The sequence below is a fragment of the Lactuca sativa genome, chromosome 8, assembly GCF_002870075.4.
Source record: "Lactuca sativa cultivar Salinas chromosome 8, Lsat_Salinas_v11, whole genome shotgun sequence".
NCBI lineage: Eukaryota > Viridiplantae > Streptophyta > Magnoliopsida > Asterales > Asteraceae > Lactuca > Lactuca sativa.
In genome coordinates, this window is record NC_056630.2 from 281,122,595 (window position 1) to 281,141,018 (window position 18,424).

General features: G+C 35.2%; 1 protein-coding gene across 1 annotated transcript; it reads right to left on the reverse strand.

Moving 5' to 3' along the window:
* Nucleotides 1-9,840: 9,840 nt before the first annotated feature.
* On the reverse strand, nucleotides 9,841-18,119 carry LOC111909540 (putative ABC transporter C family member 15). The gene is made up of 9 exons (XM_023905341.3): nucleotides 17,002-18,119; nucleotides 14,538-15,958; nucleotides 14,366-14,452; nucleotides 13,435-14,025; nucleotides 13,123-13,287; nucleotides 12,743-13,037; nucleotides 11,238-11,822; nucleotides 10,261-10,500; nucleotides 9,841-10,174 (listed from the first exon to the last, which is right to left on the reverse strand). The coding sequence occupies exons 1-9, from the start codon at nucleotides 17,888-17,890 to the stop codon at nucleotides 10,077-10,079; spliced, it is 4,371 nt and encodes a 1,456-aa protein (XP_023761109.1). The 5' UTR covers nucleotides 17,891-18,119; the 3' UTR covers nucleotides 9,841-10,076.
* Nucleotides 18,120-18,424: the final 305 nt, after the last annotated feature.

Sequence of the window (18,424 nt, forward strand, 5' to 3'; positions counted from 1 at the left end):
TTTGTGCCTGCACTGCTACACTGAAACTTTGAAAAATCATAACATCCTGTTATGGAGTTAGATTTGAACGTTCTGTATATGCGCGCCCTCGGTTTAATGACTACTACAAGTTTTGTTTATACCTCAAAGGCTAAAATGTAATTTATCAAAAAATCACTTTTTATGATATGTTGAGTTGTGCTAGTTTAATCACGTAACTTAAAAGAAGTATAACTTCTTTATATGAAGTCGGATTTGGCCGTTGTTTATATGTACGGAATCTCTGTCGCACATACTATAACTTGGTTTAGATTATTTATCCTAAATAACTTCTTTCAAAAAGTCAATTTTAACACATTATCTCTAAATTGACTAATCTGAATTTGTAGGGGTTACCATTATCTCCCCTTTAGGATGATTACATCCCAGAATCATCCACAAAACAGGGCTTGTATAATGACTTTGCATGTTACCTTTCCATCCTAGGTGGTAATCGTAACTTTTATGACCACTCTATTGAGTTTCTAACTCTTACACTTCTTGACCACTCACGGTGATCAATCTTACACCTGCTCTTCCTTCTAAATTTGATCTCTATTGGAGAGTCTTGCTCCTTCTTAAGAAGACTTTATATTTATATTTTAACTCCCGGACCGATGGGTCATGTTTTACTGACCTGTCATCGTATGATGAAATGGCTAGACTCAGGTCTCTTTGATTCAGATTTTAACACAAAAGGTACCTTCCTTCATGTTCTAGTGCATTACAATCGCATTCTAGCATGTAGAACTTCTAGCTACAAGCTTCCTAGTCTTCAAGGATAACTTTGATACTTTCATTATTTGTTTCGATTATCTTTTCCTTCAACTAGATTCGGGTGCTATGCCGAAATTACTTCATAAATTAGTCGGACTCGATTTGATATGACTACCTGCATCAGAAATAACTTTAGCTATTACCAAAATGATGGTAACAGAGAACATGGACGAAGAATTTAACTACTAGTACCTCAGTAACCTTCTGAGTCCTCCTGATCCAAGTATGAGTCATGTGTTTCCGGTAGTACGGGCCCATACTACCTTCCACACCTACTCATACTCATCCCAAAATTTGTCTCGTAGTTTTCCCAGGTCACTGTTTCCTAAAGATCACAAAAGCAATTTAATACATATACATGTGTCCAAGTAATCATATACAACAAATTTCCTAGACTACGATTTGTTCCATGTGTATCTTCAACTACAATTCTATTTTCCAACCTTTGGTATAAATTCTTTCTCGTGTAGTGTCGTGCTTACATGCATACTACACCAAAATTTATTCTTAACCAAACTATTATATTGAAATCATAATTCTTAATGTCACACAACAATGTAACATAACTAGAAATTTTATAACTTTCGAAAATGATTAAAACATTTATTCATACCTTATACATGTTTATATTAGGCTTCACATCCTACTACTATCTATATAAGACGAATACTCCGTATCTTGAATTTGGGTAGGTATCTTCCCACCCTAACTTCCTGAAGAGCCATATGCTTCTTCCTTTACTATATTCAGAGTCTTTTGCATTGTTCGTGCCACTCCTTTCTTATTTGGGCAATCCTCCTTGAAATGCCCGAATTCCCCACACTTGAAACATGCCATATAAGTGGTTGCACACTGGTTAGCATAGTGGCCAGTTTTGCCACACCTATAGCAGGTTACAACCTTTGTGCATTGTCCAAAATGCTTCTTTCTATATTTTCCGCACCATATTGCTTCATTTCTATATCTGGGCTTCTCGTCGTTAGGTTTATGTTTCGGAAATCCACCCTTCTTATTGGGTTCTGAAATTTCTTTACCCTTCCTCTTCTCGCCAACTTCTTCCTTGGTGGCGATTTTCCTTTCAACTATATATTCCAAGGACCTAGCAACTTGGACGGATACTCCCAATGTAGTTGCTTGCTTTACCAAAGGACAAAAATCTGTTGGTAATCCATTGGCAAATCTATCTATCTTGGAGATTTCAATAGGAACTAGGTAAGGGATTAATTCCATCTTTTCAGAAAAGACTGTAGCTTAATCTCTGACACTCTTCTCTCCTTTCTTCAGGTTTTGGAATTTTTTTGCTATCTCCCGAAGGTCTCTCTCTGAGCAGTACTCTTCCTTCAATTGCACAAGGAAGTTCTCCCATGATATCTTCCATGCCTCTTCTTTCAGCATAGCATTAGCCATCCGCTTCCACCAAATTAATACTCTAGTCTTTAGATGTATGGTTGTAGAGATTGTTTTCCATTGGTCGCCATAGTCATAGATCTCTAACACTGTCTCCATTTCGTAGATGCAATCCACGACTGCTACTGGTGTTGGTTCTCTACAAATTCTTTATGGTTGGGATGCCATGAATTCTTCATACTTGCATTCATCTCTATCAACCTCTTTCTTGGAGTCATCATTCCTAACCTTCGACGATTCTAAATTCCCACAATAATCTACTTATATGGACTAACCTTCATTTAACATTCTTTCTATAACCGGTGCAGTGGGTTCTTTCCTATTTCCTTGGAATAGTTGTCTAATCTCCTTTATATGTTAGTCAAAAAATTGTTAAAATCATAACTTGAACTCAATCCCTCGTAACCGGTTCAGCTGTTGGTACGATTGTTAGTGCATGTCCATCCATATGAGGATTTTAGGGTTCAAGGCTTCGGTCTCCGATATAATTTCCCACTCTACTACGCGTCCTGACCATGGCGTTTTATATACGAAAGTTGGATTTCAATGTACCCATACGAGAATATATATTATGATAAGGAATGTTTTTGTTTATGTTTAGACGCATAAGTCCTCCTTATCACTTCGAAACATTACATGTCAGTTCTAATACATTAATGATACGTTTAGAATCCTGAACACATAGGTTTCTTAGTTCAAGGTTGGCAACATAACTTAAACCTAATTAATAGCAATTTAGATAGGCAACCTAAGGCATGCTATTATATAAATCAATTAGCAATTAATAGCATCTAAGGAATTTCCCCAAAGTCATGCTTATATGATAATTTGTTGTTTTGGATATTATATTAAGGCATATTCCTTAAAATATCAAGTGTCAGTGTCTATTTATGTGTTCATCCTAAGGTATACTAGATACTCACTTTACGATCATCACTTAGTGTCTAAGTTTAAGTCTAGAAATCCTACAATTTCCTAGTTTGCTTAAAGTAATTCGCGACCTAAACGAGAATTGAAGATCTCATCAATGGTAATACAACGGTAAATAGACCGACGAAAACGGGCATCGGATGAAGAAGTTATGGATTTTTAACGGACTTTTCCAGCCCCGGCCTGTTAAAAATATACTATTAAAAATAAATTCAGAATTAGCCGATGGAGTCTAAACAAGAGTTGTAGAGCATTTTCTCACCTACGCGTAGATATAAAGAACGTCGAAATCGGAGCTCGTACGCAAAAGTTACGCATTTTACAAGTTTGGGGCACAAAATCCGAGGCTGGTCCAAGAAGGAATGCCTTGTGTTCTTCGACCAGAACCATCCCATCGTCCATCAGAGGACAATACGTAAGCGCTGACCTCACAGGGGGAATGCGCTGCGTTCCCTAAAGGAACACCCTACGTTCGTTAGTGCCCCCAACACTATAAAAAGGAGGCTAGGGCTCCGGGTTTTGTTGCTTCTCTCTCAACTCCTTCACTCTTAAACGCCTCTTTAGCCCCTCTAAGCTACCTTAAAGTGTAACACCCCCCTCTGGCACGTATCACAATATTGTCCGCTTTGGGCCACTCGGCACGAGGACTTCCCAGGGGGTCACCCATCCTGATACTACTCCCGCCCGAGCACGCTTAACTGCAGAGTTCTTATGGGATCTGCTGCCCTCACGGCTTTAAAACGCGTTGTGTTAGGGAAGGTATCCACACCCCTTATAAGGAATGTTTAGTTCTCCTTCCCACCCAATGTGGGATCGCATCTAACCCACTTTCACCCCCCATTATAGGGTTCGACGTCCCCGTCGAACACATCGACCCGTGCCCTGGCTCTGATACCATTTGTAACACCCCCCTCTGGCACGTATCACAATATTGTCCGCTTTGGGCCACTCGGCACGAGGACTTCCCAGGGGGTCACCCATCCTGGTACTACTCCCGCCCGAGCACGCTTAACTGCAGAGTTCTTATGGGATCTGCTGCCCTCACGGCTTTAAAACGCGTTGTGTTAGGGAAGGTATCCACACCCTTTATAAGGAATGCTTAGTTCTCCTTCCAAGCCGATGTGGGATCAGATCTAACCCTATAATGGGGGGGTGAAAGTGGGTTAGATCTGATCCCACATCGGCTGGGAAGGAGAACTAAGCATTCCTTATAATGGTATCAGAGCTAGGGCACGGGTCGATGTGTTCGACAGGGACGTCGAACCCTATAATGGGGGGTGAAAGTGGGTTAGATCTGATCCCACATCGGCTGGGAAGGAGAACTAAGCATTCCTTATAAGGGGTGTGGATACCTTCCCTATCACAACGCGTTTTAAAGCCGTGAGGGCAGCAGATCCCATAAGAACTCTGCAGTTAAGCGTGCTCGGGCGGGAGTAGTACCAGGATGGGTGACCCCCTGGGAAGTCCTCGTGCCGAGTGGCCCAAAGCGGACAATATTGTGATACGTGCCAGAGGGGGGTGTTACATAAAGCCCCGATATTACCACTAGCTCACTACACAAGTCCCGACGCCCCCGAGATTCACGAGAAATCGACTTTCTCCAGTCGAAGTGTTGCTTGAGTTTATTCTTGCCTTCTTCAGGCTACCACTTCTACCAAGTGAGTTCATACCCCTATCATTGCATTTTTAAATACCTTTTTAAATGCTTTTAGGGGGGGGGGGGAATACAAGTAAACACATGACTAAAATCGTGTGAAACACAATTCTCTTGCTTTACTTTTCATGTTATTGTTATAACTATCATAGGAAGTTATTAACATACAAAACATCTCACAATGCAACTTTACTCAATTAAGATAAATTATGTTTTATAAATAGAAATATGTTTTATTTGTAAACATGCATATTACATCAGATCGAGGGTAACCATTTCAACTATAACACTACGTAGTTTACAAGTAAATACAACTCATTATTATGCCTTTGTTCATACTATAGAAAGGGTAATCATTTCAGACAAAAGCACATTTTCATGAATACGTGACTTAATTGAGAATCTGTGAGTCATTCATCTTCATTATACCTATCAAGGTATCGCTAGAAAGCCCAGTTTTATAACCAGAGTCTCCCGTCTGGAGAACGTGATAAATGTGTATAGATCTATACGAGACTGATGATCCCGCACCCTGACTGTTAGCTACAGTCATCGGGGTGACGAGTATCATATCATTCTGGCGCCTGAAGAACATCATTCAGGTAAACCCATCATCGTACGGTTATGAAAACTCACTGGATAGACAATTATTATGGTATTATGTTTTCACGGGAAAAGTAATATTACTCTTATTATCACATACAAATACAAGCTTCTTATAGTTTTGTTCTATAATAAGACTATACATCATTATTTTAAGCATGGCGTATTTGCTTACAAGTTACGGTCTTGGACATTTAAGACTGCTTCTCACTTTTAGGAAAATATAGGATTTTCCTGGTTCAAATACATACAATTTATACAACAATCATTCATACTCATTTCATACACTCATAAGAAAATATCGGATTTTCTAGAAAACAAACGTGAACTTTCGAATGACATACATTTTCTCAAAACACTACTTATGAACTCACCAACTTTATTGTTGACACTTTCTCTTTGAAATAACTTGTATTCTCAGAAAAACGCTAAACCAGGTAGCAACTACTTTTAAAGAATAGCGCGCGGGCGTTAGTAACATATTTTGGATCACCATATTGTATTTGATATTCAAACATGTAACACATACAATCATGTAAACTTTTCAAATATATTTATATTATGGTGGTGTGTACTCTCTTTACTATTCAATTGTTATGATACTGAATATGACGTCCTCCGCCCCCGAACGTTTCTGTTGTTCAGGTTTGGGGTGTGACATGAAGTCTTCAAAAACCGCGAACTCTTCGGTCTAGACTTACAAAATTTTTATTTTATGGAGAGTGATCATTTTCATACTTGAAATGTCGATTTGTTGTTTTGACTAGGAACACTGTCGACTTAATATATAGTGATTAGTTATGGAATTTTATCTACGGTATCCTAACGTAATCTACTTATTTGGAACATGCCTCTAAAATGCTTACATTACATCATTAAAACTCACATGATCATAAACTAGAAGTGGTTTCTCTACCTAGTTCAGGTGTTCCATCATTTTGAATTTAAAGCCAAAAACTACTATGAAGGATATACTGGCTTGAAAACACAGGAACCGATACTCTAATATTGGTGACAGACTCATTATAAGGTTTTCTTATTTTTCAACCTATTATATTATAATGAACACTAGGTCACTAATAGCCTTCTCTCTAGGCTCGAACTATATTGACTGTATCAAGGTATGATTATTGCTCAAGTTACCTACTTATGAAATGTCGTAATACTAGCCAACTATTGAGGTTTTGATGCTTGATTGTTACTGTCATCATCTTTCCTTGATCACCACATATTTCTACATCCTTTAAACTGATGAGGTATCTTCACAACTGAATCTTGATGCTATCTCTTGGTGACTATGCACATACTAAATTCCTTGTCTAATAGCTCCTATTTTGTCAAGATAAGTATTATATCCTTGAAGGTACAAACTTATCGGGTTCTCTTGGCTATCTGAGCCACACCCTGGAAATCGGTTAATTCCTAAATCCCATCTGGCGCTTGGGAGGAAAGACCAACCTTTCCTTGAGAAGCAAGAAGCTCATAGCCTATGGGTAATCTTAGTAGAAGACTTCTTTTTCCCTTTACCCTAAATAACTAAACCTAAACGAACAACTTCAATTTACTTGTGTTGCATCCTCCTAGCCCTCAACGTAGAGATCGAAAGTCAAACTTATCTTCACACTTTTGTCTTATGGGTCGGTTCTCCCCCACTTGGGTTTGACCCATTATCTGTTACTACTTATCACCGATCAAAGCCCAATATGGCTTTGTGTATGCAATCTGTAGCTTCTTTTGACTTTAAAGAAACTCATAAATCTAAGTTAGACTTGAATTAAGATAAGTGCAGCTTAACTTACAGAGATTTTAGCGAAAACCGTGAAATGGCGCGGGCTGAATTCATACCCGAGAGCTTCTACTAGTCGAGCTTATATACCCAGAGCTTCACTAAACTAAAATACTCCAAAATCCAGAAGACAACTTATTTTTGTGCCTAAGAATTAGAGAGTGTTTGGAATTGGTGTGGAAATGAATGGGCTTTAAACTGGTATATAGGCAATTTTTCGAGGATGTACGCCGTGCACACCTACCATGCATGCCCCTGCACTTGGGTGACGTCGGAGGGTGCCATGTGTTGTCAGCTCGCTGATCTACGTTTCGCCTTCTACAAGCTGCGTGCACATCGCAAAATGTTGATTTTGATAATCTTGTAACTTCTTCATACGAGCTCTGATTTTGACGTTCTTTATATCCACGCTTAGCATCAACGATATTTACAAATTTAATTTAGAATCCGTTGGCTAATTCTCAATTTATTTTTAATTTATTATTTTAGAAGGCTTAGACTGCTGAACTTCGTTTAAAATTCGTATCTGTTTTATACGACATCAATTCTCGACTGTCTTTATATTGATGGATTTCTATTTAAGAGATATTCAACTCTCTTTTAGATTTTTTCGGCTAACAATCGACCAATCGCAATTTCGGTTTCGGTGTCGCGTACTGCTATATCGAAACTTATAAAAATCATAACTTACTCATACGAAGTCAGATTTGGACATTTACTATATCTACGCTCTCGGTTGTACGAATACTACAACTTTGTTCATATTTCTTAGGCTAGTAAGAAACTAAAATTCACTTTTACGATACACAAAGTTGTATCGATTTACTCGCGAAAATTCGAAGAAGCATAACTTCTTCATACGAAGTCGGATTTACATGTTCTATATATCTACAGAAATCGTATCGATATTTCTTGCATGCTTATGATGATTACTTGGGCTAAGAACGTTATATCTCTACTTTGATTTTTATAAACAACGATTTTTATTGAATCCTACTAAAAGATGAAAATGGAGCGTTACAAAATGGTTGGCTGGAACTCGGAAAAACACTCAAAGTGCCTGAGAAGTGGATTCGAGGTGAAAATACGAAGATTGATAAGCTTTGTTCAGAACGAGACCATCTTACAAATGTTGTTAAAATTAAAGGAGATTTTATCGATCGGAAACAATATATGTATCCTTTATAATTTTCAAATTTGTGGAAAAGAAATTTTAAGTATGTAATAGATTTTGTATGGTTTGTTTTCCTAGTGTGAATGAAAAGTACTTCCATTTAAGAAAAATATCTATTTTTACATATTTCAATTTCAAATTACATTATATTTTTTATAATTAGATTTGATTTTCAACATAAATTTGGACTTGAGTATGATGAAAAGTTGGAGTGTCAACATGAACTTCAAACAATTCCACGTAGTTTTTAATTAGTCAGAACATTATCGGTCTTTTCCGCTCATTTCCATTGATTTGACCAATTGTTGTATATTTTCCAACATTGTAATGAGAAAATTTTGCATATTATACAACACTAGATTTCTACGCTTCTCAATGGCAGAAGACGGTAATAGGGTTTCCAATATTACCATTTGATTTTTAAGATGTTGAAAATCAAGAATCATATTCAATGCAATGGTATCAACAATACCTCATTGGCTCTTCTCTCTCATAGCTGGATGTTGTAGACTTTGATCTCTTAAAAAGCCAAATAGGTATTTTAAAAAGTTAAATAAGTGCCAAAAATAAAAATAAACATTATAAAACGTTATCTAGTACGTAAAATTAATGGTATCCATAATCCATAACCAAAATTATAAAAAGAAGAGTACTCTAAAATAACAAATTTGTCTAAGCTTGATTCCCCTGTGTCTTTTGTAGTTGAAAACGGGTCAAGCCAATACCAGGCTTAGTTCTATATAATATGATGCTGACAAATGCATGATTATTTTGCTAAAAACTATCAGTTAGTTATTCTTCAAAATGCCATCCAAACTTGTTTAGTTAACTCAATTTCCATTTTTATCATTATCATTTACCATTGCATCTTAGATTGAAAATATGTCAAATTTAGATAATAAAAAAATGGTTTGTTATTTTTAGGTTTAAATTTAAGGGTTTAGGTCATTTTTGGTTACTTAACTTTTGGTTTTGTGCTCATTTGATTACTTAACTCTTTTTAAGTTTGAAAAGGTCATCAAACTTTTGGTTTTGTGCTCATTTAGTCATTAACTTTTGGCTTGGTCATATTTAATCACCTAACTTTTAAAATTGTGTTCATTTGGTCACTAAACTTTTAAATTTTTTCAAAAGTTTAGTGATTAAATGAGCAAAATTTTAAAAGTTAGGTGACTAAATGAGCAAAAAACTAAAAGTTAAGTGGCCAAAACAAAAATTAAGTGACTAAATTAACACAAAATCATAAGTTTGATGACCTTTCAAAACTTAAAAAGAGTTAAATGACCAAATGAACACAAAACCAAAAGTTAAATGACAAAAAATGATCTAAACCCTAAATTTAAACAAAAATGCATACATCAGTAACATTTAGGACTTCCTAAGCCATTTTATTTAAAAGCAATAAATTAGTTACTGTTTTATTAGCTTTTATAACATTGAATTAACCATTTACAGTCTCGAGTTATTTTACAACTTAATTTCTCATTTAAAAAAAAAAAAAAAAAAAAAAAAAAAAAAAAAAAAGTCTCATAACCACAGCCTAATTCTATCACCGGTCTATTTGACAACACGACCCGGTCCAAGCTATTCCAGGCATGGGCCGGACCAAATAATGTTTCCTCCTCAACCTCATTCCTAAAATCCTAAATCAACCCTAACCCTAACCCTAACAACTCGCTGTACGCTAAACAATCTAAATTCTAAACCCATGTTAACGATCTACACATTTACACCGATCTCCTCAAGAATTCATTCACCAGCTTCGAAAATGCCGAAGAAGCGTCTTCTTGCAACCGCGCCGGAGAATCGTACTCCGCCACTTCCCCTGTATTTCCGATGAAACCGGTTAATTTTAGTCTTTTCGTGCATTATTTTGCTAATCTATGGAGAATTAATCGAAAGTTTTGTTACCTTGATCAAGAACGAGAACTAAATCGCTGTCGACAATGGTGGGAATCCGATGAGCGATGGTTATGACTGTACATCTGCTTGTTTCTTCTCTTATTGTCTTCTGCATGATGTTATCTGTCTCTGTATCGATGGAAGCTGTCGCTTCGTCAAGAACTAGTATGCTGCGTTTCTGGAGCAATGCCCTCGCTAAGCATACGAGTTGTCGTTGCCCAACACTCCAATTTTCGCCATCTTCAGCCACTGAAAATGTTTAAATCATTAAAACATGGTTATTGGTTACGAATTAATAATATAATTTTCTAATCATATCTAATGCTTTTAATTATCCGTAAGATTAAAAAAAAAATAAAAAGAGACTACATGAAAGAACTATAAATAAACTTTTGTAAACTTGTATTATTAAGGGCAAATTACATAAAAGAAAGACGGTTGCATTTTGTATTTTTTTTTTGTTTCATATAATTATTTTTTGGGTTTAACCATTGATTTTTTTTTATCAAAAAACATTTCATAAAACTTTGAACTCTGTAAAACCAAAATTAGTTTCCCGTATCATATAACCATTAAATGTTTGAACTTAAATTTTTTTTTCTAAATTGTTTAATAAAATTTATTACTGGAAAAATTCTCATGCTTTTTTGAAGGGAAAACAAACTCAGTTAGGAAAAAAAAAATAAAAAAAATAAACTAGTAGTTTCTTAAGGAATTTGGCCTAACAGTCTTTTCAACACTTTCCATGACTAAATTTTCAATTTTGTTTCTTACTAAAACATTGGGTTCCAATAATATATCAAACTATTCGATTATCTTTAAATTTTTAGGTTATTAATATATCTTAAAATTCTATCCGATTTATCTGATTACAACAGTTAAATTTACTTTGTATTTAATTGACATTTCCATAACCAACTAAATTTATCAAAGTAAAATGTTATAATAATACTATACAATAATAAGAAAAGAAAAAAAAAAGTCACCTGGTGTATCGAGAAGCCTCTTATTCTGCCTTACAATATCCGCAAGTCGACACTTATTCAACACCTCCCAAATCTCACAATCCGAATGCTCTTCCAACGGATCAAGATTAGTCCTCATAGTCCCTTGAAACAAAGTCGGATCTTGTGGAATTATCCCCAATTTAGACCTCAAATCATGCAACCCAATCTTGGAAACATCAATCCCATCGATCAAAATGCAACCTTTTGTGGGTTCAACAACCCTAAAAAGAGCCTGAATCAGCGTTGACTTTCCACACCCAGTTCTTCCCACAACCCCGATCTTCTTTTGACCAGGAAAAATACATGTGATTCCTTTTAAAACTGTTGGAAGAGCCGGGTGGTATTGAACATGTAGATCTTTGAGCTCGATTTGGCCTAGAGTGGGCCAGTTGGGTTCTGGTTTGTAATCTTTGATTGTTTCAGGGGCTTCACTTGGAATATTCGCAAATTGGAGGATTCGTTCCACTGAAATCATTTTGTTTTCAACGTTGCACAGGTTCCATATCACCCAAGCTTGTAGCACGTTTAGGCTCAAACCGTATGTAACAGCTAACCCGGCTAAACCTGTCGTCGTTGCAAAATTTGGTTGATTTAGATATTTGTTAATAATATAAAGCAATTATAATTATTGATGTGTAAATAAGTATCGTTTTGAAGTAAAATATAAAGACCTTATATTTTATATTTTGTGTTTTTTCTAGATTAAAACCTCATTTCTTATATTTTGTGTTTTTTTTCTGGATTAAACCTTATTCTTTTTTTTTGCTTGAAAAAACTTTGTATTTTTTATTTTTTACGATCCGGCTCTTTTAGTCAATTTTTTCAAAAAAAAAATGTAAAATGTGATTGAGTTTTTTTTGAGAAAAACTAAAAAGGTTGAGGATTTTATTTGGAAGCATTTAGAAGTTTAAGGTTCAGGGTTTTTTTATGGAAAAAAATATACAATATTGAAGGCTTTTTTGGAAAAGAAAATGAAATAGTACATGAGGCAAAAAATAAATTTGAGCTTTAATCCGAAAAAACACAAAATATAAGTTTTTTTTGTTTAGATTAACCCTACACTTTAAAGGTTAATTGAAAAATTTTACATTACACAATTGAAAAAAAAAATAGTTGTATTGGAACGGTGTGGATGTATATATTTTTGGATAAAAGTTCTTTAGGAATAAATTAGATATTAGATTATTATATTTAAAAGAATATGCAACAATTTTCAAGTTATTCTATATAAATGGAAATTAATATTAACATATTAATATTAACATATTTTCATATACAATCTCAAAAGTCTTAATTCAAAATTTTAATTATAATTAGGTTGTTTTTATATTTTAAAGAACGGTTTAGGTTGTTTTGAAATTGCAAATTATTGGTCCTCAAAAAGTGTGAGAGTGACTTATTCTTTTAACTCTTGTGTATACAAAAAGACACCTTCATAATCCTTACTATTTGTATTATTTGAGGTGAGGTGTAAAGAAACTTACTATGATCGATTGATGCCCGAGGGAGGTGCACTAACACAACTAGGAGTATAAAAAACACGAGGTTGAAAAGGAAGTTGATCCGAACACATAACCACTCCATTGTAGCAGTGTTATGAAAAGTAACACGAGAATAATCATCAATAACCTTTAAACACTTGTTCAAGAAACGAACTTCTTGATTAAAGCAACGAACTGTCAAAGCCCCGGAAATCGATTCCGAAAAATGATGTTGAATTGGAGACTTTTGAATCCCGATCATCCTCGCTAGCTCCCTAGCAGTAGTAATGTAGTATGCCTGAAATGTACAAAAAAAAATCATTTAATTTTTTTCTTTATGAAAAATGGTCTATAAATTCAAGATTTTGTGTTTTTGAACTTACTTGATACCATATCGATATAGCAATTACGATAATGCAAAGCAAAAAGATTGGCCATGCGACATGTGACATTAGCAAAATAATGCTCAGAAGTTGAATTATTGCAAAAACTAATCCCGCCAATCGATAAGGGACATCTACATCTACTGTGCTTTGATCCGTTGAAGACTGTAAAAAATACATTGACCAAATTAAAAAAGTTAAAAAGTTATTGAATTTCACTATGAATTTAACATTTTAACCTACAAATATACTTGTTTTTTTGTTGTGTGAAAAAACAAAAAATAAATAAATAAATGGGGATTCATTACTTACACGATTGAGGATGCGGCTTGAAGGTGTGGAGTCAAAGAATGAAACGGGTGCCCGAAAAACCGAATTTATCATTTGTAAAAAGAGGTTTTGACCCGTTTTGATGGCAATCACAGACAACAAAAAAGCCCTAACCAAAATAAAAAGCGAGCTTCCACCCGATAAAACCACAAAGATTTCAATTAGGGTTTTGCTGCTAACCCGACCCTCATCTTCCGTGGCCCATGCCATCCAGTAATTACTGCCCATTTGGAGGGCTAAAAAGAGAGTGTGACATATTAAGATAACTGGAACTAAGGCTCCTTTACATGCTGAAGTGATGAAAGTTGAGTAAACACTGAATTTGACCCGCCCGGATTGTGATTCCTCTTGTGGTATTGTTTCTATGGACCCGACTCGGGTCCTACAGGGCTCGTGTTTTAGTTCCAAGGGTGCACCATGGTTGGTTTGTGGGAACGTGGTGAGGGTTTTGGTCTCGTGGAGTGGGTTTAAAGACATGGAGTGAGCCGCTATTTGGCGTGCAAATTCACTTGTGGGGTCCGCGATTAGGTCGTTGTAGTTTCTGGATTGTACGATAACACCATCTTTGATCACCTATGCCAAAAACATACACAAAGGCTAAGTTGATTACATTGACCAGATTCCTAGGTTTATTTTCGATAACGAGAATGAGAGGGTATTTAAGTCTTTTGCACATACACGAAATATCATGTCCAATCTTTTTTAATTTTGTCCATTGATATCAGTCTTGCTCCGTTTTTGTCCAATGGATATCAAACACAGTATAACCATATATCATGGTGTGGGACGTAATGTCATGTTTTATTTTTTGTGTAGGACAAAAAATTGCGAACTTGTTCCATTTACAACTTTTTTAGTGTAACAAACGGAACCTAAAAATCAATATAGCCAACAAAAAAAACATAAAACCTACCAGAACCAAGTCCGCTGCGCTTAAAAACTCCAATTGATGCGTTACGTAAACAACCGTCTTTTTGTCTAGCAAATTCATCAAGCATTTCTAGAAAAAAAAGATTCAAATTAACCCCAAAAGCATCCACAAACAAAAGCATAAAAACCAAAGAAAATTTGAAAAAATCTTGTACCTTGAACATATGAGCACCCGTATGAGCATCAACCGCACTAAACGGATCATCAAGGATATAAACATCCGAAGCATTATACAAAGCTCTTGCTAATTGAATCCGTTGTTTTTGACCTCCACTTAAATTCAACCCTCTCTCCCCCACAACACTTAAATCCCCATCAACCAATGTCTCAAAATCCCGATCCAAACCACATCCATCCACAACTTCATCATAAAATCCCTTATTCATTCCCCTACCAAATAGAATATTGTCTCTTATTGTTCCCGTTTGAATCCAAGCACTTTGTGGCACAAAAGCTTTTGATCCAAATACTTTTATACGTCCACCCGATATCCTTGGGATTTCACCAAGTATGCTACATAACAAGCTCGATTTTCCCGCTCCAACTGAACCACATATCGCCACTTTATACCCTTTTGGGATTTTAATCTTTTGAGAAATCTTGATTGTGGGTTTTCTTTGATCCAAATCATTTGTGTCCCATGCATACTCCCCGGGTTCAATTTCTATTGCCACATCTTGTTCCATTACAAAATCTTGATCCGTTGTAGAATCTTTGATTATAAAATCTTTGATTCGATCAAGTGAAACCTTCGTTTGTGCTACCATGGAAACAAGATCCGGGAGATTATAAATCGGATCTTGCAAGATTCTAAAAGTAGCCAAAGTTGAATAAACAACACTTGGGGTTAATGGGATTTTCAAGAAAATGCAAACACCAAAAGTGGAAACGGAAACTAACGTAGGAGATGTCCAAAAAAGGAAAGCAATAGCCGAACACGTATAAAGATATTTCTTGAGCCAATTTTGTTCTTTTTCTCTTAAAGCAATCAACTTTTTCTTGAAGTTGGATTGCCATGAATGCAACTTCAACACTCGCATGCTCTTCAAGATTTCTGAAGTAGCTTTAATCCTCGAGTCTTTTGACTCCATGACTTTTGTTTGGAAATCTTTTTGCATATTTGCTAATGGGACATTGATGATCATAACAAGAATAGTGGAAATGAGGGCAGCCATTGAAGGAGCAAAACCAAGGTTCATGTATAAGATGATCAAGGCAAGAAGAACTTGAATTGGGAGCAACCAGATCCCATGAATATGCCAGAAAAACTCTCCTATCTTTTCGACATCCATGTTGATCAAATTTACGATATTGCCATTGCTTGTGGTGCCATATTTGACTGATAAAGATTTCTTGTATATTAGTACAATAAGAGCAGCACGTATACGAATGCCAATACGTTGAGCACCAAAGTACCATTGTCTTTGAGATAATGATTCAATCGTTTTTGCCAAAAAGAAAATACATGAGAGAATAATTCCTTTTTGGTAGCTTGAATCATTATCATCTTCTGATAAGTAATTCACAAAACTTGTGATCAAAATCGGTCCCATGTATGAAGCAAGCGTATTCACCCCTAAAATTATCAAAAAGAAAAAATTAAAGTTACCACATATTTTAAGTGTAAAATAAATAAATATTTGACAAGACTTGTATGTAAGCAGATTCGCAGAATGTGCATATGTTGAACTAATGAAACTTTGGCCAATTTGTATACCCCACTTTTCCCCCTTTTATTTTAAACTTTATGTGCATCACATGTGAATTTTATGTGGAAAGTCTCCACTACCCAAAAAGCTAAAATGAAAGAAAGTTAACTAAAAAAAACACTGAAATCTGTCAGAACAAATGATATTAATTTTGACATTTTCCCTCACTTTGATGTAATAAAATAAACAAGTATGATGATTAGAATCACTAATTCTAGCACATTTTAATGTTTGTTTTTTACTATTTCACCCAATAAAATGGTCAGTTTATAAGAAAACTACACATGCACTCATTATGAAGAAAACTCAAGTGGTGGTCCACTTATGTGAAATAAACGAGTCTTCTTTATTATGTCAAAAAAAAAAAAACACTCTCTTAACCAGTTTAATAAGCCTAGTCAGTTGTCGACATTGAAGTCGATTAACTAAAAACCATTTTTGTGTAGCTCCATTTAACAAACACGTCTAACTTGAAAAGAAAAGTCACAAGAATAGTAAAAAAGAAATACTTTTTTAATAACTTCAACCATGTGCATTCATATTAGCTTCAACTTTTGTAACTTTGTCCTATATGTTTGTGTGTTGGTGGTCCGTTGGAGGATCTCTTGGATTATATTCGTGGTTGTAAAGAACAAACTTCGTAACAACTTTATAGATTTAAATATAATTGATGAAAAACTACAAAATTAACAACTTTATGCAATTAATCACATGAAACCCAAATACTAAATATAAGTTATATTGTCGACAAAGATGACAACTTTATGCAAAAATCACCATTGGGTGGTAGCAAACTCATTAAAAATTTATTAGAAACCAAAAGCTCTTCAACAAAGTACAACTAATAAACATATTCGTAAACTTTGTTCCCAAAAAACTGAATTCAAGAAAAAGAAAGGCAAGAACTTACCTGCAAATATCGCGTTTATTGCTAAAGATTGTCGTATAGCATGAATTATCGCCATGGTTAATACTGAGCCTCGAGTTTTTTGTTTTTGAAGCGACTCTTCCAACAAACATGCAGCTTCTTGAGCAGTTTCAGATTCAGGAATCGAAGGAACATGATTAAACTCGAGTTTTTGAGCATGACCCAATTCAAAAAGAGGGTTTAACCAATTAAATGTAACCCTTTTCCAAATTCCTGATTTTGTAAAAGCGCTAGTGTCTTTGCTAGTTTCTTGGAGCAATGGTTCATCTAGTTCTTCGTGTTTCTTGGTGACACGATATGTTAGACCATCGAAACACAAAAGAATTGAAAATGGGAAGGTGGCCATGTCGACAAGATTCGATTTTGAAAGAAATATATGCATGTTTTTGGATTTAAGATAGTTGAAGATGATGAAAGTGACTGAAACTGAATCAAGAATCATGGAAAAACACCAGAATAGAACAAGCACCCATGGCCATTTTCGTGTATGTTCATCTCTTCTACTGAAGAATGAATACACAGTAACAATAGTGGCTAAAGACCATGTTAATGCAGAGGTGACAGACTCGGAAGGTACAACCTCGTGCTTCAAGAACTTGTACACACAAAAACCAATATGAGAAATCAGGATTATAAAGTTGGAGGCGAGAGTAATCTTTGAAAAACGTGAGAAATTAATCGAAAATCTTGTTCTTTCACCCCTTGTTTGCTTTAGAATATCAGCGAATCCCCAGATGAATAACCACAGGAAGAAAGACACATTGCCAGTATTCAAAATGGCCGCCATTGACGGAAACTCGAGAACCTCGAAAGCCCCTTTATACAACTCGAAAACGAAACTAAAATCGATTAAAGAACAAAACCCCCACATCAAAACAATGATTACTATAATGAAAAATCGAAAAGGGGGAAACAAAAGGATACAAAAACTATGGAAGATAAAATTATTTATTAGGTAATGTATATCCAAGATTGGATGAGTCTAAGAAATGTGGATCTGTAAAGGGTTTTAGCGACTCACGTGTCGATTCTTCAAACGGTGGGTTGGTGAGAGGAATATGAGCCTGAAGGTTATGGTCGATACTTCAATTGTCTTGATCCTTCTTTCACTATTCACTATATATAATACAAAGAAAAGTATATATGTACGCATTAATTGAATTTCAGAGTGTTACAAACATCCCTATCAAAGATTCCAACATCCCATGATTCATATACCCTGGGTGATTCATTGGAATGTAATAAATTGTTTAATAAGCTACCAACTATGTAAATCATGTTAATGTTTTCATAGGTAACAATATAAAGCTGCTTAGCTAATATAGTTGATATTTTTTTGCATAAATATAATTATATAAGCTTTACTAACTCTTTTTGGATCGCTTATTGTAACTTATTTAAAAAA

What these genes read in the sequence shown, in the direction of transcription:
- LOC111909540 (XM_023905341.3), bottom strand. Translation starts at nt 17,890, where the DNA reads ATGTGGGGGTTTTGTTCTTTAATCGATTTTAGTTTCGTTTTCGAGTTG. An exon ending in GCGCAGCGGACTTGGTTCTG is followed by an intron (nt 14,026 to 14,365) that starts GTAGGTTTTATG and finishes TTTTTGGCATAG; the next exon opens with GTGATCAAAGATGGTGTTAT. An exon ending in CTATATCGATATGGTATCAA is followed by an intron (nt 13,038 to 13,122) that starts GTAAGTTCAAAA and finishes TGTACATTTCAG; the next exon opens with GCATACTACATTACTACTGC.